This window comes from Schistocerca serialis, chromosome 2, assembly GCF_023864345.2.
Source record: "Schistocerca serialis cubense isolate TAMUIC-IGC-003099 chromosome 2, iqSchSeri2.2, whole genome shotgun sequence".
Classification (NCBI taxonomy): domain Eukaryota; kingdom Metazoa; phylum Arthropoda; class Insecta; order Orthoptera; family Acrididae; genus Schistocerca; species Schistocerca serialis.
In genome coordinates, this window is record NC_064639.1 from 829534794 (window position 1) to 829558543 (window position 23750).

The following is a 23750-nucleotide window of genomic DNA, read 5'->3' on the forward strand; positions in this document are numbered from 1 at the left end:
TTGACTGGTATCATTTGACACTTGTCATGACTCATTCCAGTGTCTGAACTGTCTCTGTCTCAGCTTGTGCAGTGACAAAGGTGGCTGATACAGCAGTTGCTCCACACCTTTACTCATTTGATTCAGTGTACAATGGCAGCTGCACATGAGTGACATCTCATCACAGCTTCTGCCTCACATCCAGCTCTTACAGTGTACCTTGGTGCTTCTCGTCTAGCAGCTTGCCAGTCCCAACACTGCCTTGGCTCCAACACAGACAACGCGCCTCTGCCTCCTCCGAAGTTTAAGATTGTCCTGGATTAGTGGCCCACATTCCTTGTGCAGCTAACACGGTTCCTCCAAGCCTTTGAGTTCCCTGTCAATTGTGTTCTGATTTCCTCTGACAACTCAACTTCTGGCATGCCCACTGGGCACGGCGTGCTTACCAGGCACAGCACGTGTCCACCAGTTCCAATGTTACTGGCATTCTTGTTGCTGGGCCTGGTACCTTTTTGATCCCAGTGCCACCAGTGTTCGCACTGGCAGCCCCCATGCCCTTCCAGTCCCACCGACGCCCTTGCCACTGGGCTCGGTGCCTCTTCACATCCCAGCGTCCTTACTGGCAACCCCGGTGCCCCCACTGCCAGACCCAGCACTTCTTGAGGTTCCATCACCCTCACCACTGGCCCTCACTTTGCCAGCCCACTCAGTGCCACCCTCAATTGAACCCTCTCTTGCCTTTTCTGGGCCCTTAACTCAATGGCTACATTAGCAGAATGGTGTGGCTTGTACATTCAAGAAACTGTCATTGTGCTTGGGGTCAAGCTTTATCAGATAAGGACAAGGACAGTCTCGAGTGGTATCACTCCAGAAGCTGTTTTTTGTTGTATGTGCATTAGGTAGTGTGTTCCTCTTTTGGCTGCCTGGCTTCATCCATTCATTTTAGAGTACACCTCGCACAGTGGGATTCAGCAACCCGCAGCAAGAGGTCTACCCCTTCTTTCTAACCTTACTCCAATCTTCCTCCCTAAGGAAGCAAGTAATACTTCTGGAAGCTAGAATTGTTTTTGTATATATTTCAGCAGTCCTGTACTTTTCACTGTCTGAAAATGAGTACTGGCTGAGCAGTCTGACTCCTTGTAATTTCAACATATTTTGTATAACTCAATTAAATTTATTTTCCAGAAAGATATATGACAAACAGTGCTTTAAAAACATATAAAGTTAATTTATGTAGATATGAGGGTGATATTCTTGTTCAAGTAGTTGCCGCAGTAAGTTTTCAAATTCCACTGCTGATTTTCAGAGCCAGTCTAACTGGCAGTTATCCTACAAGAATTCTAACGTAGCTATTCATTTTTCGTCAGTGTAGATTTGATGCTTATAGCAGAATCATTCCTCTCAGAAATAGCAATTGCATGTCACAGCTGTTTTGTACAGTTTTAACTAGTATAATATTTGCATCTGTTCCCTCCATTTCACTGTAAATTTTGTAGTGAGTGAGCTTTTGATTGCTTTAGATTAAACTGTCAGTAGTAAAAATCTTTTGCAGTTTGCTCATAGGGCAACTTCAGTCATTGTTGAAAAATGTTATTCACATACGAGAACCTTGAATAGGTATCAGCCAGATTAAGTCACATGACATTGAGGACTGACCCAGCATAGTCAATGCATAGTAAATGCCATTATGTTTGTGGTTGGATCAAGGCAAAAAGGTTTTGCATGTGTCTGGTTGTTACCTTGCAGTGCTGACTTTTAAGTGTGCATGTCTCATGCTGCATGTCTTTGTCAATCACTGGCCAGTTTACAAAGTGGCAGGACAGAATTTACATCTTATAATTCGCCCGGTATCCCAGTGATACGAACAATGGTCAGGGTTTTATTTTCTATCTAGTTATAATTATGTTGAGCGGGGCTCAATTTTTTTAGATGTACGCAATTTTGGATATTCCACAGTCTTTATCAAAGAGGACTGCACCAGCACATTGCTATGAAGCATCTGTGGCTAAGATCGGAGGCTTTTGCAATGAATAGGCCAATAAGCCATGGTTGAATGGTGTTTTTTGAGCCTCCTGAATATCTGGTGTCAGCTGGTGACCATATGGATTTGGCACCTCTGTAGTGTAAATGTCTATAACACTAGGAATAAAGTATGAGCAATAATTCACTTTCCCAAGTAAAAAAATTGAGTTCTTTTAGGGTTTTTTTTTTTGGTGGTGGTGGTGGTGGGGGGGGGGGGGGGGTATGGAGTTACTTTCATAGCTTTCAGAGGTTTCTCTGTTAGTAATAGCTTGTTTTACTAACAACAATTTCCATGTATTCCACTGAGGGCTGAAAGAGTCTGTATTTCTGAAATCTACATAGTAAACTTTGTGATTGCAGCATTGTGTATAGAGCATGCAGATTACAATGTTCCTGTTGCACCAGTAATGATATTATCATCAAGATAGTTCTGACTGGCATAGCTCATAGTAGAAATTAATATGCAACTATAGTATGTTGTAGGAAATAAAATCTCTCAGTAGTTAGGAGAGACAAGTTTTCTGTTCAAAATACAGACCAAAAAATTTCTAATGAAATAATCTCCACTAGTTAAATTTTGCATGTATCAGTCTGATTTAAGTCTGAATGTTTGACTACATCTCAGTAGCACAGTATCATAAGGCAGTGAACTTTGCTTTGATTGTTTTGTACACATGAACAAAAGGATCATAGCTGTTCTCATTTACTGAACTGCAAGGACTGGTCAGTATAAAAATAAAGAAAAAGTCCTACGCGTCATTGAATGTGACATTTACAGATCTTGCATGCATCTTGGGGAACAGCTTTGGTTCAGGTTTCAGCAATTTCAACAGCACTGATTGTACCCGCATCTCACGGGTAAGTGATCATGAACAGTGATGATCGTATTAGCTGTAGAAACACTTTGGCACAGTAACCAGTGTTATGAAGTACTTTTACTTAAAACCTAGTAATTACAGTCGCATACACTGCTCTGGGTGGTGTCTGTAAATTTCCTTGTTTAGAAGTCAATGTGTGATCCCTCTGAAATAGTTAAGCACATAAATGCTGTAACTAAAGAAAAAAATATCATCACTATGCGCCCACTGTAATTAGTGATGTATATTTGTAGCTTGAAGCAATATTTCAGAACTAAATTTTGCTATTGTAGTCTGGCCACATTTTCTTTAATTAGCCATTTTCCCATTGTGGTGTGTTCGCTCACTGTTGAAAAATCCACTTTCCTATATGTCATTGTTGATTGCCATCACTATGTGATCATACTTTTTAATGTTGTAAGTCGGTTATATCTGAGAAAAAATATTCATTTTCACTCCTCCTTTCCTTGTATCCTCCTCATCTAGTTGCATTAAACATTTATTTCTAAGTCTTCTCACATAGCCAGCATTTATCAACAGGACTCCCATAAAACAGCTGCTTGTATATAAAATTAAATGGAATTATATCAGACTTTATATGTTCCACACTGTGAAAAAAATTGAAGACAGAAAATATGTCTCGGCATCAATTTCATGCCTTTCTTCCCAGTGAATGCCTGATTCTTTTCACTTCCTCACTTCATAGGTTGTGAATTGTTGAATGTGGCTGTATCTTCAAATTAAAATGTAGGTATTGTGTCTGTGTTTGTTCTTTACTGTTCCTGCCTCAGTACTTCTTTTTTTTCCTTCGGGAAAAAATACCTGATTTTAGTCTTTGGTTGTGGAGATATCTTGCTACTTCCTTCATTTGTTGATCTTGTGTTCTTTACACAGTAAGTCCCATAGTGCTCAGAGTCATTTGAGCCATCTTTACATGGGAGAAGTAATACTAGTGTTTTTCTTGGGAAAATTATAGAGAATGCTTTGGTTTTATGTGTATTTCAGCATCACCATGGAAGAAGCAAAGGAAGTGCACAAATGCCTAAGGAAAGCTGCTGGCATATTCAGGTTTATTCAATCCCAGTATTTGCCTCAGTTACCAGGGAAACAGCTTGAGGGTGGTGATCTTGATCCACGTGTCCTATCTGCTTACTTGACACAATGCACTGCAGAAGCACAAGAAGGTAAGGTGAAACAATGTCATGACTTGTATAGGAGTACAGTTGCTGTTTTTATGACCTTGAAATATTAATGACTGAACACTTAAGCCCATTCAACTTATTAAATAAAAATCAGTTTGATTTTAGTAAACATCATATAACGAACACTACACTAATTAGGGTAAATGATGATCTAAACTGTAGACTACTGAGAGACCACAGTATTGCCATTATTAAACTTTAGCAAAAAATTTATGCAACCAGTTTAACATACTGCTGATAAAGATGCAAAATGCAAAATTTTCAGATAGTGTACTGAACTCTTTTTGGGAGGAGGGCAGGTAACATTGAGAAATAGACAACAGCATCAGCAGTTCTACAAGGAGCAGTTTTCGACTTGCAGTTGTTATTCTTGTATGTTGATGATATCTTGTTGGTTGTGTCCACCTGTATGTGCTAGTGACCTCCGACTTTGCTTAAACACCTGGCCTGAACATATCAGAGCTGCCATCACCCGCGAATTACAGCGCATCTTCATTGTTCAGACAGACTGAAAACTAAGTGCAGAGAAGTCTCAAATAATTGTAGGAACTCATTAGAACTTAATCGGCAGTAAAATCTTTAAATACTTGTGCCTATTTCTTTTTGTCAGTTACCCATTACTATAACAGAAAATAATTCCAGACATGAGTATGACTTTGGATGAACATCTCAGTGGAGCTGGGAAAAGAAAGAAAGAAAGAAATAAAAGAACTCTCACTTTGTGCAGAATGACTCTCGCATGTCTTTATGCTTATAAGGAATTCTGTAATGTATTTGTACAGGATGTGAAATAGAAATGTTGCTTCACTTGTTCTGGTGGACCTGTACTATTGTAATGCAGTGTACCACAGCACAAGTAATGAATACTTGTGTGTGTGTTACATCTTTTATATCTGCCTGTCTGATCGTATAGTCCTCACACAGACATTTGAATGGCCGTGACCAGACACCCTTTTATCAGCTTCATAACGTGTACATCCCTTAGTGCCTTATGTCACAAATCAAATATTTATCTTCACATTCTATTTGTAACTCAGGAAGTAATGTGTGTAGCATTTGTGATGTACCAATCTGTAAAACAAAAACATCCCCAAATTCCTCCTTCATTTCTGGTATCTTCTTCTTGTACAAGCTTCCGTGCACCCTAAGCACAATTCAATGCCTACATTCAATAAAAACCTGAAGCACTTTCTTTTAACATCTTCTTGATTACATCCCCACCAAATAAGTAAATAAATTACGTAAAAAAAAGAGGTCATTACTCTCTGTCAAACAGTGCAAACACTCCCTCTTCCATTGCCCTTTTTCTTTCACTCACTCACATCATCTTAGCTTTTCCCCCCTGTATTCCACTACTCCCCTTCTTAGTCTCTCAAATCGCCCTCTTCCTTCTCTTTACTTCATGTCCATTGTTGCCATGGCTCACAATATAATTCTGCTTGCCTGTAAATTGGCTCTGTTATTCTACACTTCATGAACACACATAAAACTATTGTTTTTGTTATAGTTATTAGTGTTTCTTGGTATTTCTGTCATTACTGTTTCTAAGTGTGAAGTTCCATACTAAATATAAAACCTTTGTAACACAAGTGCCACAGTGACTGTAATGATAAAATGTGAAGAACATCTACATCTACATACATAATCCGCAATCCACCATATGGTGTGTGGTGGAGGGTACCGCATACCACAACTAGCATCTTCTCTCCCTGTTCCACTCCCAAACAGAACGAGGGAAAAATTACTGCCTATATGCCTCTGTACGAGCCCTAATCTCTCTTATCTTATCTTCGTGGTCTTTCCGTGAAATATAAGTTGGCAGCAGTAAAGTTGTACTGCAGTCAGCCTCAAATGCTGGTTCTCTAAATTTCCTCAGTAGCGATTCATGAAAAGAATGCCTCCTTTCCTCCAGAGATTCCCACCCGAGTTCCTGAAGCATTTCCGTAACACTTGCATGATGATCAAACCTACCAGTAACAAATCTAACAGCCCGCCTCTGAATTGCTTCTATCTCCTCCCTCAATCCGACCTGATAGAGATCCCAAGCGCTCGAGCAGTACTCAAGAATAGGTCGTAGAAAAGTATTTCTAAACTCTTTGCAGGTACTGATTAGCAAGAACATATTAATTGGTCATTCACATTTGTACAAAACTTCTGTGTAATCTGAAAACTGTAAGCACCATAAACTGACCTAAAGTGGGTTTTGATGATAATTTTGCAGATAAATTAGCACTATTTGCTTTACATTAAACCAAGTACCATAATTTTCCCAGTTTGAAACCTTCTTTTTTACCTGTTGCAGATCTTCTTATGTTAATTTCTGTTTTCAGTATACCTTCTTAAGATTTGTAAATGAAAAAATAACAGTCAACTCAAGATCACAGACAATTATTCTGTAGGCAGCATTCATCATATCGGGTGAAAAACTCATTAAACGATTTCAGCGAGTTCTGGGATAAATTAATACACATTAGCACATCAATAAAAAATGTTAGATTTGTAAAGAATTTTGTAGCTAATGTCATGGCATCTCTTCGTCATCATGAGTGATTTATATCCCCATCCGGCCATCCTGATTTAAAATTTCTGATGGTTGCCAGGAGAGTTCCCATATGAAGGTCATGGTTGATTTCCTTTGTCCTCCTTATCCAACTGAAGTTAATAGGCCAGAAAGGTGTAACTTTCCTTCTACCTCTTTTAATTTATAGTACTTTCATTATTGAGTTGGTTAGTGAACTCAGGTGTGTGAGGGCAAGGTGAAAAGCTCGGCAGCTCACACTTTGATATCATTAATATCAGCAAAAGTTTTTTTTGTTCTGTTCGGTGGATAATTTAGTGGGCCAGTCAGGATGCGATGGGTGCCTGAGTGCTCATCAAGCCAAGAATATGAGTGTGTGCAGCTTTGTGAACATTGTCATCTTGGAAGATGGTAGTGTTCACAGCATCATAAAGAAATAGAAGGAAGGACAGAACTTGGTCACTGAACACCTTGAAATAAAAAACATAATAGCTCATGTTATGGTAACCTAAATGATTGTACCGAAGTCATTGTATGGAGGACGCAGGACAGAGACTACACCCTCCACACCATGCAAATTAAACAGCACAATGGGATGTTGGGGCACTCAATGCAGTCAATCATTTGAAAAGAGGAAATTGTGGCTTATTGGACCGCACTATCTCCCGTCAGCTAGCTACTGTCCAGTTTCTGTATTGTTTGGCCCATTGATAACCTGAAGCTTAATGTGCAGCTGTGAGCGGTGGCCATCTATGGGGTACCAGTTTCCAAACGCCCTTGCATGCAGTTCCCTTCGCAGTGCTCTTTCAGATACTGGTTGAGATGGACCTGCATTCACTGACAGCAGCAATTCCTATCATGTTTGAAATGATGGTTGTCATTGACAAGACATGGCACTCATCCCCAGTCTGTGTCAGTTGGTATCTTTTTATGACCACTAACCTTATTCTTTGTCACATTTCTATATGTGCTAAACAGTTCTTTGTAAATGCATTGGACTGTTCATATTGATGTACTAACAAATGTGACAACTTCATAGCCCCTTTGTGCTATTCTGTAATGTCTTCATGTCGACCCATCTTACTCCACTGATCCTGTACAATGAACAGGCACATACACACTACTTCAGTGCCATGGCTTAAGTCAGAGTTGGTAGGTCAAATGGCTGCATGGTACCAGTTCTACATACCTCAGTGTACTCTTTTATGGAGGTGACTAAATGTCCAGTAAACTTATGTAGGAAGAGATGTAGATCAAAAAGGAAAATGCTGCTGTCCACAAAAGGTGCTTTGGCAATGAGAAAATTGGGTGATTCAGAGTCAAAATTAAAAGCAGATGATATAAAAAGAGAGCTTTTAAAGTTCAATCATGAAGCTAAAACTGTTCATCTTGCGCTAGTATTATACCTCAAATGCATTTAAAGAATGTTACGTAAAAGTAATTGTTCTCTCCTTAGTCTATAATATTTATATTTCACTTGGTTTCTGATCAATCCTCTCAACAGTCACAGTTGCGCGGGCAGTGGAACTGAAACACAATCCAAGCTTAATATCAGCTTTATCGAATGAGACATCCAAAATGTTTGCTGATGCTGCAACGGTATTAGCTACAGTTGAGCAAGCAAAGCAGTGGGTGCTCTACCTGAAGATTAAGGCAGCTTTCTATGAAGCTTATGTAAGTAAAATGTCATATAAATTCTTGTTTTCATTGTTGTATTGTCTGCGTCTAAACACACACACACACACACACACACACACACACACACAGTGCATGTGTGTTCTCAACTACTCATTATCCACAGGAGGAAGTATATGATGGTGTTCAGAGGAAGAAACTCACTCAGCTTCATTAGTAGATATGAGTACACGAGGTATGAAGTTAGAAATAATGGAATTTTTTTTCTTACTCTGTTGCTACCCTATGTTAAACAGACTGCTTCACCTACAGTTTCCTTTCCTGTCTTTTCATGTCCATTACACTGTTCTCTTTAATACCAGGGGAAGGAGCATTTGATTTCAAAAACATGATACTTAATTCCAGCTACTTTGTGTTGCAACAAGTGAAACTCAGTCCAGTAACTTTACCTTGCTGTCATGATACACTTAGCTATTTTATGATACTAAACATTTGCATGTTAGTTAATCACTAGCACCATTTACTGACTGTGAGTAGGACATAGTCTAACTTTTGCACATGTTAGTAGTACCTATGTATGTAGTAACATCATCATTTTTATTCGTATCAGAAACACTGTGTTAAGTGGTATGCTTTGGCCTTCAGCATTATTATTATTATTATTAACATTTCTTTCCTTTCTCAGACGTTATGTCTGGTTAAAAATGGAAAGTGACGCGGACCTTGATCAAGCGTGACTTCCTTTTAACTGTACGGTATATGTTACATTGCATTTAGGAACTTTCGGGTAATTGAACATGTATCAATAATTACAGATTTCTGTAGTTGTATATATACGTTTGGATGTAGCTGTATTGTGTTGATGTACTGGTGGATATTGTGTGGGATGACTCCTGTAGTTGATAGTGTAATTGGTGTAATGTCAACTTTATCCTGATGCCACATGTCCTTGACTTCCTCAGCCAGTTGGATGTATTTTTCAATTTCTTATCCTGTTTTCTTCTGTATATTTGTTGTATTGGGTATGGATATTTTGATTAGTTGTGTTAATTTCTTCTTTTTATTGGTGAGTATGATGTCAGGTTTGTTATGTGGTGTTGTTTTATCTGTTATAATAGTTCTGTTCCAGTATAATTTGTATTAATCATTCTCCAGTACATTTTGTGGTGCATACTTGTATGTGGGAACGTGTTGTTTTATTAGTTTATATTGTCTGGCAAGTTGTTGATGTATTATTTTTGCTACATTGTCATGTCTTCTGGTGTATTCTGTATTTGCTAGTATTGTACATCTGCTTGTGATGTGATCTACTGTTTCTATTTGTTGTTTGCAAAGTCTGCATTTATTTGTTGTGGTATTGGGATCTTTATAAGATGCTTGCTGTAATATCTGGTGTTTATTGTTTGATCCTGTATTGCAATCATGAATCCTTCCATCTCTCTGTATATATTGCGTTTTCTTAACCATGTGTTGGATGTGTCTTGATCGATGTGTGGCTGTGTTAGATGATACGGGTGTTTGCCGTGTAGTGTTTTCTTTTTCCAATTTACTTTCTTTGTATCTGTTGATGTTATGTGATCTAAAGTGTTGTAGAAGTTGTTATGAAATTGCAATGGTGTATTCGATGTATTTATATGAGTGATTGCTTTGTGTATTTTGCTAGTTTCTGCTTGTTCTATAAAGAATTATTATCATTATCATTATCATTATTATTATTGTTGTTTACACTGCTGAGCCAAAATGTTGTGACCACTGCTCATCAAGTGCCTGCCGCCTGATGGCACGTGATGTGGAAAGGAAAATATATAAGTGTAGGAGAGAGAAATGTGCAGTCATTGTACCCAAGATGAGGCTACAAATGAATTTATTCATTTGTGGCCTCATGAATAAATTCACTGACCTAAGGAATCTTGGGAAAGGTCATGGCACCTGTCCCATGTAGCAATACTGCACCAACCCCCATATATCAGTACATTAATATTAGGACACATAAATGTGTACATACATTCATAAGACTGCACAAATCAATCATACCTAACTATAGGAACTGCTGTTGCACTTACAATGAAAATCTACTATCCTAGATTTTTATGTCTTCTCAATCTAATACTACATTTCTTCTCATTATTTTATATGGAAATGTCTTGGCTCATTTGTCATAGAGTGACACAATCTATTAATGATGCCTTTATGTCCTTATATGTCACTCTTTATTCACTCAAATGATTTTCTGCCTAATGACCAAGATTTGCTGCTTCACTACAATCATCAGATACCCACCTCACTCTCATTATGCAACATTGTTCTGCCTCTCCAAAATTATAAAAATCACTGTAATACTGTTATGTAGGAAGCATGACATTTCCCAAGGAACCATTGCAAACGCTCAAGATTTTCGGACTCACTCATGTGTCTTTTAAATCATGGAAGGTTACCACTTGAAAGTGATCATTTATCAGCTGGTTGCTAGTGATGACTGAATGCCACATGGACAAAAATGTAATCACAATCCCTTTTAAAACATTCTGCATAACCCTTTTATTTGTATAAGAACAGTTCTCTTTTTTTCTGTCTCCTTCCCAGTTCATTATTTTCCCGTGTTTTTATTTCTCCCCCCCCCCCTTTTTATTTTTTTTTTTTAAAGAAAAAAAAAGCTCTGTACCTTACATCTTTGTCTATCATCTTTCCCCTTGTTAGTCTAACTCTACAGTTTGAATCTTAGGCCATGAATGAAATTTTCACTATGCATAAGAGTGTGTTCTGGTGTGATACTTCCCAGGTGAACTATTTAGACACTGTTCACAGCCAGCCCTCACTTACTCAATACTACCAGTCTACTATCTTCAGTCAGCACTGCCTATGAAAGGCAAGAATATCAAATTATGGTCTGGCACACAGTTTGTCTCTTCACTAGTTTTGAATGCCACCCATTTGTCCGTTGTTATGTCTATAAATTTTTCTTGTGCATTACATCTCTCGTGTCCCTGGTATTGGCGTGACTTTTTCTGCCCTACAGCACCAGTGATGCACTCTTTTCTTTTACCTGTTCCCCGTCTTAATCATGATTCACCTCTGTTTTTAAATTATGTCTGTCAGTCCTGCTCCAGTTGTTCTTGTTATGGCAGCTGAGAGAAGATGGGTCCTCTTCTGTCACAAAGATTGCTAATAATAATTTGTGAATGTCATATTTACCTAATTCTGTCAGTATGTTTTGTTTTCTAAAAGTGATCTAATATTCACTTTCATTTTCTGTCTTGTATTGTTGTTTGCGATACTTTCATATTTTGCTCTTCTTATGTTTCTTGTTAATCAGCAGTGCTGATTGTGGCAACATCTCTCTTTAGCTCATTTTATAACAAAAATCAATTAGTAATTATTTAATCAAACAAGACAGCAATATCAAAGTAATGTGGCATCACTCTGCTAAAATATTTCTGAGGGCAGGGACAAAAAGGAAAAATGAAATGCTACATACATGTTATAGTAACTCATGCAATGGAAAATCCAAGATGAAATGTAACAATATTATGAGAAGGAAAGGTGCTACTCATCATATAGTGGAGATTCTGAGTTTCAGATAGGCACAAGAAAAAGACTCTCACAATTATAGCTTTTGACCATTAAGGCCTTTGCACACACACACACACACACACACACACACACACACACACACACACACACACGTTTATCTATTGTTGATGAAAGCCTTAATGGCCGAAAACTATAATTGTGACAGTCTTTTTCTTGTGCGTATCTGCGACTCAGCATCCCCACTATATGTTGAGTAGCAACTTTCCTTCTCATAATATTGTAATATTGTTGTAGTAACTCATGTATTCAGTCATTCCTCAGTTGTCTTAACAAAGGTACATGGGCTTTCAGTTATGCCACAAATAGTAATGGAAACATTCAGTTGAATTGTTAATGTTCTGTTTACTCTTTCAGGCATACACTTTTTGTGGAGAAAATCTCTTGTCACAGGACAAGTGTGGAGAAGCTGTAAGGGGCTTACAGGAGGGTCAAACCAGTAAGTATTATTATTTCAACTGCACCTGACCAGAATGATGTAATAAATAAAAGGATATAGTCACATGTTTGACTCATTTCTATGGCTGGAATTGTAAGATAACAGCAGTATTTTCAGGTAACACTTAATACAGAGAATATGTGTATTAACACGATTCACATTGTCCGTCACACTTCACATAGTGTAGACTGGGAACTGTCTGTTAGGCATGCCTGATGTAAAACTGACTGGGCACAGCCTGTGCTGCCTGAGTTGTTGTTGTTCTGCCGGCAGAGGGCGCGGCCAATTTCTCGCGTGCCCTCTGGTGGATGGGACTTTACTTGCGGCAGCTACTGTCCGTGATGCGCCGTGCCGATGTGCGCCTCCCGTGATCTTTCTGGTGGCTACTGCAATATGATGTTCGAAAATGCTCTAACCCAAGATCACTGTAATTTATTGCTCAACTAGTGCACACTATACTGGCATTTTAAGTACTGGTGCTGTAGAGAGGTGCAAATAATGTGGATTATTTCAAGATGTATGGTTGTTGGCTACTTTCACCAGCATCAATTCATGCATCTAAGTTTGCACCTCTGCAGTCTCTCACTTCGATTACCACTGATATAGTCTAAATTGATTGATATATTAACCCTCCTTTGAACAGAGTGATATTTACCTCTTCTTTCTTGAAGAAAAGGAAACACCATCCATAATCATGATAAAGAATACAGTACAATGCAATCATAAATAATGTTGCAGCTATATTCGAAGATTGCAGGCTGCGGTGTATCCAGGTATCATTCCCAGGATGAGTAATTTAGAAATGAAAGAAATTGCCTCCCTTTCCAGAAGATATGTTGTAGAAAAACTTTTACACAAATACTCATAGGCGCCCGACACACATTCACCACGTTCACCCAGAATCATGGACGGGAAGAGACAGATATTTGAAGAGTGAAAAATTTGATATTGGCTTAATGAAACTTTAGATTACAGATATATGATCATCTTTCTTTTCATGCATGCCTCTTTTTGGTGTGTGCATGTTTTATGTTGCATCTTTGCCCCACACAGTGTTCCAATAATGATTAAACAACATATACTTGATCATGATTACTGGATGATATTATGCAGCAGTGGTAGATTTTACAAACAACATAAATAATCAAATTTCATATGAAAGTACTTCTTAAACTACTTTGGGCCTGGCTGGGGATCAAATCCCTTTATTTGTGGCCAAGTTTATATCTTATTTATCCCCTGCACATGTCAGCTTTATTTATATTACAGTTAATTTTCATGAAATTTACAAAACTTTAAATGCTCAGTTTCTAAGAGATCATCACTCAACAAAGGGCATATTTGAATTATAATCTTTTGCTCCATAGGAAAAGTGCATCTTCATGTGCATTTGTTTAAAAAGTTCAATGCCGCAATGGAGCAGCTATAAAGTTCCAATCAAGGTATATAGACCACATTGTCCATCACGTATTTTAGAGTCCAAAAGGCCATCCCTTATCATCGACGCCACGCCTAGAGCTCACCATATTCCAGGTAAACCCATAAATTACATACTTTAATTCCTCCTTTGTAGTAAAGTTCAGCATCCAACACCACTACAAAGGCACTTACAATGTTTTTGTCATTTTAGGTGCACCATAATTTGATCATTGTTTCACATGAGTGTGTTTTCCTAATTTAACACATGCTAAACATATGCTATGTGGAAATTTTCTGTAAGAACCCTTTTTATTTCACATATGTTAAACACCCTTTTCATATACTCTTTTCCTTAGTTGTCTTGTACAAGTGTGTAAAATTTTACATGATTTAAAGAAATTAAAATATGACATAATTGCTCCTTACAACTATACATAAATGTAATTTTAATATCAGCTGACAAACAATATCTAATAAATTTCAGTTATGAACAAGTGTATACATGACTTTGTCGCATCATTTTGATATTTGCATAACAATATTTAGATACAAGTGAATAATGTTTAAGAAGTCATTTTCGCCTTCTAAATTCGTAGGGAAACATTTCTGTGACAAGCTATTTCATATTAATTCTCATTGTTTATAAATCACTTATATTTAAAACTTTTATGATGAGCTATTATTCCCTTTAACTTTTAAACTCTTGACATAATCTTTGTTTACACAAATAAATTGCAAAACATGTTACAAGTCAGGACTGAAAAAAAAAAAAAAAAAAAAAATGTATGCAATTTGATGATATGCATGAACTACTACCATGACCTCATTTAACTTAAACATTCATAATTCCATATTGCTAACGAAAGGAATGAAGTCCTTCAATCTCATGTTTCCAACACAAGCAGGCCTAACTACACTTAGCAACACTATCTCATTTCTTCTATGAGGTGGTCTATGAATATACAGGGAGTTATGATTAAGAATTCAAAGAAGCATTTATCATCTCCTGCTGAAATCCATTGTTTACACATCACACAATAATTGAGCAAATTCTCTTGAAGGCTTCTTTGTGTTTTGTGACATAACTATTTACTCAGTGTTTGCAGCACTATAGATAAAATTCTAACGTCATTGTCTCTTACAAGTTTATTAATGTCTTTTGCTTAAAAGTACTTATAACGATTGTAATCAGTGTACCTAATTTATACTTTTCATCATGGGATACAGCTCCTGTGTAGTGCACTTTACTACGAAAGCTGTGTCAAAAGAAATGTTTCATGGAAGGACATCCAGATAAGCCCTGATCATGTGTAATGTGTATTTGGCATTCATATCTGTTACTTGTATTCTTCAGTGTACAGTCTGACCCCTTATTTTTATCCTTTGGTAGTACACATCCTTGACTTCATTACACATCATTTTACGTACTATAACTTCCTTATATTCACACATAACATTCACACTGTCACATTCATACACATATTTATATATAAATAATTATTTATATTGTGGTGTGACCCATTTCTTTTGGTACCACCTACTTAAATTATTTTTCTTCTCATTACTGGGCCATGTCCTTGCATCGTTCCCTATAAAAAAAACCTTAATATTTACTTATAAACTAAGCATTTAGTACACAAACATTTTTAGTTCATCATATTCTGACTCATTCTCAGAATTCAACCCTTTTTTGTGAGAGCAAAATGTGCAAATATTAACAGCTTGTCAATCGTTGCTACTTACCTTTTCAATTCCTTCCATATTCATACAATGAGTACACATGAAATAAATTGGTATCTTCGAAGACAAGCCACTGTGTAATTACCCCCTCTCAGAGCTTATTTAGAGCAAGAGCATATCCTTGGAATTATTCATTCTTTCATGGGATATACAGATTTGCTATACTATAGTGCTTAGTTTATTTTGTATATAGCTACAATGTAGGTTTTATGTATACATTGTAAATAGTAACCTAGTGTGTAGATATCTCCCGTAGTTAGTTCATTTTATTCCCTTCCATGTAAATATTTCCTTATCTTAGTTTTCTTTTCTTATATTAATTTTATTCTTGTGGTGTAGACCTTTGAATTTATTTTAATAATTAATTTACATTCATAAACTTTTGAGTATATTCTACTTGGTGTACAGATATTAATATGAGCCGAATGTTTGGCATGTTAAACAGTATGTTGGACTCATTTCACACATGGGCTGAGATCACTGTCCTGTGATGCAAATTTCTACTGTGCTTGTGCGTAGCCTCGCCTCTTAATGCTACATAATTTATTTCTCCCCACCACATTTAACACTTTTGCGGCTGGAAGGTGTATGTGTTTTAGTAGTGACTTTGAATCATAGGGATTAAATTCTGCTTATTACTTATTTCGCAACATCCTTTTGTCAGTGAAAAAAATCTTAAATAACTATTGACTCACCTTATTTCTATTTACACACATATAAATAACAAGAGAGAAACTTATTGTAAAACCAAGTGAACACCTTTCCTAATTTATAGTGAAATATTTTAACTGTATGTAAGCACAATAGCTTTGTTAGTTGGTTTAACCTTTTGTCTAACCCATTCAGAGTACAAATTCCTTTAGCTCCTTTGGTTCATAAAAACCCTTGTCCTTTCCATTATAAGATTCCTAGTCTATATGATCCAAGAAGAGGGACTTGTGTAATTATAAGTGGGCCAGCGTATAAGAATTGCCATTTGCAGTTAAGTTTTCCTTGTTTGGTAGACTCTGGGCGCATTTGCAACACTACTCCATGTCTTGTATGGAACTGTATAGTGCACCCCAATCTTTTGTCGTGAAACTTTTTTTTTTTCGTTACTCAACCTTTTCTCAATCAAGGGTTGGCATATTTTTTCTTCAAATGACATATTTTCCTTGGGTACGTTAGGCAATAGTTTTTCCCACTCATCCATTTCTTATTTCTTAAACATTAGTTCAGTTGGCATAAAACCTGTCAACATATGTGACAAGTTGTTAATGATGCGGTGAAATGGTGAGATGAACTCATTCCATTTTATATGTTTGTGTAGGGCGTAGCAGCACATAAATTTGTTAAATTCCTTAAACACCCTTGCTATGGGGATTGCGTGGGTGTAGAATGTTGATATCATTGTTTGTTTTATTTTATTTGTGCTCGTGAATTCCTCCCATGTGTTACCTGTGAAGTACGATGCATTATCAGTTAACAGTGCCTGCGGCTTCCCTACTCTCAGAAACAAGTCATCATAATTCTTCTAATAGTAGAACCGATGGTCACTGACTACACCGCTTACAACTTAACATACTTGGAAAAAAACATCATATAAGGCAATTGCACGCTTAATGCCCCATTTACATTTTGGGATAAGGGCCAGTAGCATCCAAAATTTTGACTTGTTGCAATGTAAGTCTTACCATTTCCAGTGCAGATCATCGTTGTTCCAGGCTATTGCACATTTCTACATAATAGGCTTGGTGTGTTTTGTCTTGCATAAGTAGGACATGGATTTCACAATTCTGTTCAGTGAGCTCTAAAAATTCATTTAGCCCGTGGGATAACCTCAGCAAGGCGTCAGCAATTGTGTTTTGTTTACCTTTGATGTACGCTACCTCAAAACCTATTTCCTGCAATTAACAATCCCATCTGCAACAACATGGATTTTCCATTGTCTATTCTTCTGTGCAGCAATTTGCATTCAAGATAAAAGAAAGTTTTTGATGGTCACAGTAGACTTTGGTATGTTTTCCCCACAAATAATATTTGAATTTCTTAAAAGCGCACTCTATAGAGAGAACTTCAAGCTCTGTTACTGTCTCAGTGATTTGGAATAGGCATGCTCCCAGACCCTGCAAGGATGCATCAGTGCTTACATAAAACTCTAATGACATGTCAGGGTGAAATAATGTATTTGGGTTGAGTAGAGTTTCTTTTATGTTTTCAAAGTCTGTTTGACATTGATTGGTTAATATCCATCAGTATTCTTCTGTAACAAGTTCAGGGCATCACTGTTCAGCGACTGATCAGGAATAAATTTTCTAAAGCCCAGATAAGCTTTGAGGATTTTTTTAAGCAGGGCAAAATGTCTGATTGCCTCTAGTTTCCATATCTGGCAGACTACCAGGGGGTGATATGATGTTTCCTGGGACTTTTCTTTCCCAAATTCAGATTTCTTTAAATTTGCCGTAACTCTGTATTCTGGGAATTGGTATAGTACTTGTCCCAAAAGTTATAAATGCTTTTCCCAGGTAAGTGTTGCAATTAGCAAGTCACCCATGTAGAAAGTTACTTTATTAATTAGTTCTGGACTTAAAACTTTGTCTAACATGGAAGTGAAGACACCTGTGCTCACATTTAAGCTGAAAGGCAAGACACAAAGTTAATAGCTTCTGCCCTCACATACAAGGCTGTGTACTTCCTACTGTCTTCAAGGAGAACAGACAGGCAGGAGATACCATCTGCTACTGCTGTTGCATTGTTTGGCTGCTTACAGGTATATTCTGTGTATGCCAGTTCAGCTGGTATTGACATTGGCAGAGCCTGTTTCATTTTACAATCCCCTCCCTCTCTGCCTGAAGGACTAGTGGTTAACAGCAGATAGGTATTCCAGCTCTCTATTCTGCCTGACTGCACCTGATTGCTAGCGATTAGTGGCTCCTTTGTGATATCAGTGCCACTAATAAAAGTGTGCTGCAATTTTTCTTCTGGTGCCGTTAAACCTGATTCAGTCTGACAGCAAAGCTTTACATATAGTGTGCAAATCAGTAATAGTATCTTGCATCTCCTTTACACTTAATATTAATTTCAGATTGACTACCCTGCATTTTAATCTATGTGTTTCTCATTTTTCAGCTTACCTGCCATATCCTCCTGCACCTTGTCTATAACTGATACCTTTTTACCCAGCTTATCTATTTTCCGAAACAGATCTGTGGATAACTACACCTTTCATTCTGTGCCCTTTTTGGACAACTTAAATGTTAAATCGTTTGATAGGTCAGTGCACGGCTTCTTTCTTAGGTCATCAAATTTTGTTCATTTGAAAGTTCCTCAAATTTTTGTGTCACATGATTCCCAAAATCATTAAATATTTGTTGAATAAAAATCTCTTGGTGTACATGCCGCGTCAATTCGGGATAAAACTCCAAGCTTTCGACCACTACCTCCATGGTCGTCGTCAGGGTAAAACTGACTGTCGTGAACTAGCGAGTCTCCCACTTTTATATGCAAAGGACGGCTTCTGATTGGCTGGAATACGTCATAGCAACAGCGATATGGCGTGTAGTGAAATGGTGCCCTCTACTTCCATAGATGTAGTTTCTATCCTGCGTTGCTTGCAGCGCCATCCCTTGAATCAGGAGGTAAAATGCGGGAAGTTTTTCTCTGTGATTTTTCTTTATCCAGTGCACTCTTCCAAGTGTTGCTAAGTGCATAGCCGTTGTCTCTGTTAAAATTATTATCGCTAAGTCTAATTTCGACTGCTTCCCGGATCACAGAGTCCCAGTAATTTGATGCGTGGGCTATTACTCTGGTTTCTTCAAATAAAATCTTATGCTTGTTGAGCAGGCTATGTTTAGCCACCGCTGATTTCTCCAAATACCTGTATTTCAGGTGGCGCTGGTGCTCGATGCAACGGTCGGCAACGGTTCTTACAGACTGGCCCACGTAATTCTTGCTGCATTCGCAAGGAATAGTATAAATTCCCGGCACTCTTAAGCCGAGACTATCTTTGACTGGTCTCAACATTTCCTTAATTTTCCTAGGCGGTCGGAAAACTTGTTTTATTCCTTGCCTCTTTAGGACTCTGCCTATCTTGCTTGTTGTAGCACCGCAAAAAGGAAGCCGCGCTATGTATTGGTCCTCTTCTTGTATATAGCTGGCATCGTGTCTTACTTTCTTGGACAATACTGATTTAATTTCACCGGCAGAATAACCATTCCTCTTGAAAACAGTTGTCAAATGGTTAATCTCGGGACCGAGGTGGTCCTTGTCGGAAATAGTCCTGGCTCTGTGTACTAAAGTATTCAGCATAGCTCTCTGTGATCCGGGAAGCAGTCAAAATTAGACTTAGTGATAATAATTTTAACAGAGACAAAGGCTATGCACTTAGCAACACTTGGAAGAGTGCACTGGATAAAGAAAAATCGCAGAGAAAAACTTCCCCCACTTTACCTCCTGATTCAAGGGATGGGGCTGCAAGCAACGCGGGATAGAAACTACGTCTATCGAAGTAGAGGGCACCACTTCACTACACGCCATATCGCTGTTGCTATGACGTATTCCAGCCAATCAGAAGCTGTCCTTTGCATATAAAAGTGGGAGCCTCACTAGTTCACAACAGTCAGTTTTAGCCCTGATGACGACCATGGAGGTAGTGGTCGAAAGCTTGGAGTTTTATCCCGAATTGATGTGGCATGTACACCGAGAGATTTTTATTCAAGAAATACGTCGCAAAAGACTTCGTAGCCATTAAATATTAGCATTTGTTGTTTTGAAGAATCTTTGACTTTTTGTATTAAATTATTAAATTTTTGTGTTAAATCATTAAAGTTCCGTGTTTTCTCCTTAAATTTTTGTGTTTGTTCATTCCTAAAATCATTAAGAGCTTTCATCATTCCCTGTGTAAGTTGTATCACTGTTGGGGGGTGCTTTTGAATGCCTACTCAGTCATATCAATAGCCTCATGTCTAAAAATGCTTCCCAGTGATATTCGCAAATTTATTTCATCTACTGTAAGTAAAGTCATGTCATTAATCACAGCACTGCTCTCCTCAATCATAGTTGAGCTTAAATAATACTCGAGGTTATCATCTGGCTCATCAGCATGTTCACAATCACTATCATTTGTTATTGTGTTAGTTGTGATGACATTTTGCGCTTGTACATTAATTCTTGGGTACAGTGGTTTTATCTGATGTATCCATTTAAGTCTTGGTGATTTATTAATTGCAGAATTTTAAAATGAACATCCCTTTCTTAATTACGCCGAGAAAATTTTCTAAATTATCTTGTGATATGTTGTGAACATGAACTACAACTCATTGTTGTTATTCAAAATTATCAGCCAACAATGAATACACTATTTTACAGCCAAAAATGAATACACTATTTTACTATGGTTTTAAAAGATGTCGCTTTTAGGATGGGAGGGCAGAGGTATTACTGTTGCTATTAAATGTGAGTGAGGCACTACTGAGTGCAGTCACGCAGCTATGAGATAGAATTTTCCTACCTTCTCGAAGGGTTTCACAATTTTTTCTGTTAGTTTCCACACAAATTTTATTTTCCATCCAAGCATATCCTTCTTTTATGATCCTTCCTCTCTTTCTCTTGGAAATATTACTTGTATCACATAAAAAAGAAAACAAAAGTTAATTAATACAGTGGAAAAATTTTAAAACATATTTTATATATTTTAATTACTTCAATTGTTGGGGGATACCATTCTTACTCATGCCAGTTACACTGGTATTTAAGTAGTGGTGTGAATAATGTGGATTATTTAGAGGGGTGTGGCTGGCAGATACTTTCACCGGCAGCAATTCACGCATCTAAGTTCATGCCCCCACAATCTCTCACTACGACTACCACTGAAACAATCTGTTTTGATTGATTCTCATTTGAAGAGAGTGATATTTACGTCTTCTTTCTTGAAGAAAAGTAAATGCCTTCTATTGCCGTGATAAAGAATAATAATATAATACAATCATAAAGTTTGTTGCAGTTTTATCCAAAGATTGCAGGCTGCAGTGTATCCAGGTATTATTCAGGATGAGTAATTTAGAAATGTAAGAAACTGCCTCCCTTTCCAGAAGGTATATTGTAAAAAACTTTTACACAAATACACGTAGCTGCCTGACACATACACAACACACCCACCCAGAATCACGGATGGGAGGAGATAGATAGTTGAAGAGTGACAAATTTGATATTTGCTTAAGGAAACGTTTGAATACAGATATATGTTCATCTTTCTTTTCTAAATATATCTTTTTGGTGCAGGCATATTTACATAGCATCTTTACTCCACACAGTGTTCTGATACTTGTTAAATGACATATACTTTATGAATAAACCAACGTAAGATCTATCACAACACACATGGAAGACAAGGTACATTACTGTCAGTAATACAAAAGTCACTGGTGGAGCCGTGCACTCTCTCCTGTATATTCATTTGTCCCAAAAGGTGGTGCAACTGACAGGTTACACACACAGTGGCTTTCATATTAGCAGGCTTGGTGGCCTCTAGTGGCTGAATCAAGCACAGACTTCACGCACGAACTATGAAATGACAGACACACAAAATTGGTAGTTACACCACTCCTCTTCCTTTGTGAAGAAGTCAACAGTGTGTTCACATCCATTTCTTCTGTGGTTGATGTAGGTTGTTGAGCCATGTGATGCACTGCCATTGATGCGGGGGCGGCAGATGCACACCGGATGCACAGCCATCCGTGTGAAGTGGTAGCTGGTTGATATGTCCCGATACTTTATCCTCAGCTGTGCCGACAAGGCAGAGGTGTCGGCCACAGGTACTCTTGATTATCGCTGGCGCCTGTTTCGGCCGGCGGCCAAACCTGTGAGCCCAGACAGCTGCAACAGGCCGGAAGCATTGCAGCGCCTGTGCCAGTGGATGACCTGACTTCAGCCAATGCAGATGTAGCAGAGTCCGGGGCTGATGACCATCCAACAACTCTGTTAGACTCTTATCACCAACAGAGGTAAACCTATAAGAACTAAGGAACCGATCAAGAGCTATATGCGGTGACACATCCAAAACGCATTTTTTCATGTGAGTCTTAAGTGTTCACACTAGTAATCTTGCTTCCCCATTCGATTGAGGGTGGAAAGCAGGAGCTGTGAAACGGGAAACACCACTTTTTTTACAAAATTTTTCAAATTCCTGAGATATGAACTGAGGACCATTGACATTAACTAACGTGTACGGAAGACCTCCCATCGCCCAAATTTTTGACAAAGCGGAAATTGTTGCCGCCACAGAAGCAGACAAACAATGCAGCATTTACAGAAACTTTAAATAAATATCAGTTACTACAAGCCAGTAGAAATTCTAAAAAGGTTCCACAAAATCTACGTGAATTCGTTTGCAAGGCTACTGTGGATCCGGCTATAGTGACAAAGAAACACGGGGAACAGCTGGATGGATGGCACACTGTGGGCTGGCTGCAATGACTCACACTATTTCTCCACCAATGCACGGCCAAAAACATGTCTGCAACTCGCGGAGCAGTGTCCTATGGAGCTAACAGCAGCACTCTGTCCCAAATGGAAAAACATTTTTGTAGTGTAAAATAATATCTTAAAGGATCAGAAGTATGGCCCAGAGGTTAGCCTGGCCAATTGTGTTGCACAAAAGAAACAGTGCTACTTAAAACAGGACCTGTGGCTGCAATTTTAGTGCTAATAGTAGGAAAACCATCAACAATATTTTGAGCTTCCGGGTCTAAATGAAAACAAAGTAATTCCTCTTCAGCAAACTCCGGATCCAGACCAATCACCAAACATGATAAGACATCAGCATTTGCTTGTTGCGTCATAGGTTGAAAATATGGAATAGAGCCCACCGCCGTAAGCAATGTGTGGCTTTGTCTGGCAAGGATGCTGAAGAGTTAGAGAGAGACATCAGTGGTTTGAAGACTGATCAGGTGACACTTAGACCCATATAGAAAATCATGAATATTTTTTAGAGCATACCAGATCACAGAGCCTCTTTCTCTATCTGAGAATAACACTGTTATGCTGAATTTGAGGATTTAGAGGCATGCAATAGGGCATTCAAATCCATCCACATACTTATGAGCAAGGATGGACCCCAAGGTTAGATGAGACATGTCCGTCGTTAACACGAGGTATTGGTCTGGCTGAAAGGTGACCAAACAAGGGGCTGACTGCAGCTTAGATTTCAACAACTTGAATGCCCGGGCACTAGCTGTGAACCAGTGGAAAGGAATGTCTTTACATAATAATGCATGGAGTAGTGGTGCCATAGTAGCAATGTGTGGTATGAATTTGCGATAGAACGTAATTTTTCATAGAAATGCCTGTAATTAATTGACAGACGTGGAGTGTGG

The 23750-nt window shown here is 38.1% G+C and overlaps 1 protein-coding gene across 1 annotated transcript in view; it reads left to right on the forward strand.

Annotated features, from left to right (window-relative positions):
* The window catches only part of LOC126458095 (BRO1 domain-containing protein BROX-like), a 128455-nt gene that overhangs the window by 66705 nt on the left and 38000 nt on the right, over nucleotides 1-23750 (forward strand). Inside the window, exons 4-6 of the mRNA XM_050094917.1 lie at nucleotides 3864-4042; nucleotides 8083-8252; nucleotides 12159-12240. Coding sequence (XP_049950874.1) covers nucleotides 3864-4042; nucleotides 8083-8252; nucleotides 12159-12240 — 431 coding nt within the window. The remainder of the gene's footprint in view (nucleotides 1-3863; nucleotides 4043-8082; nucleotides 8253-12158; nucleotides 12241-23750) is intronic.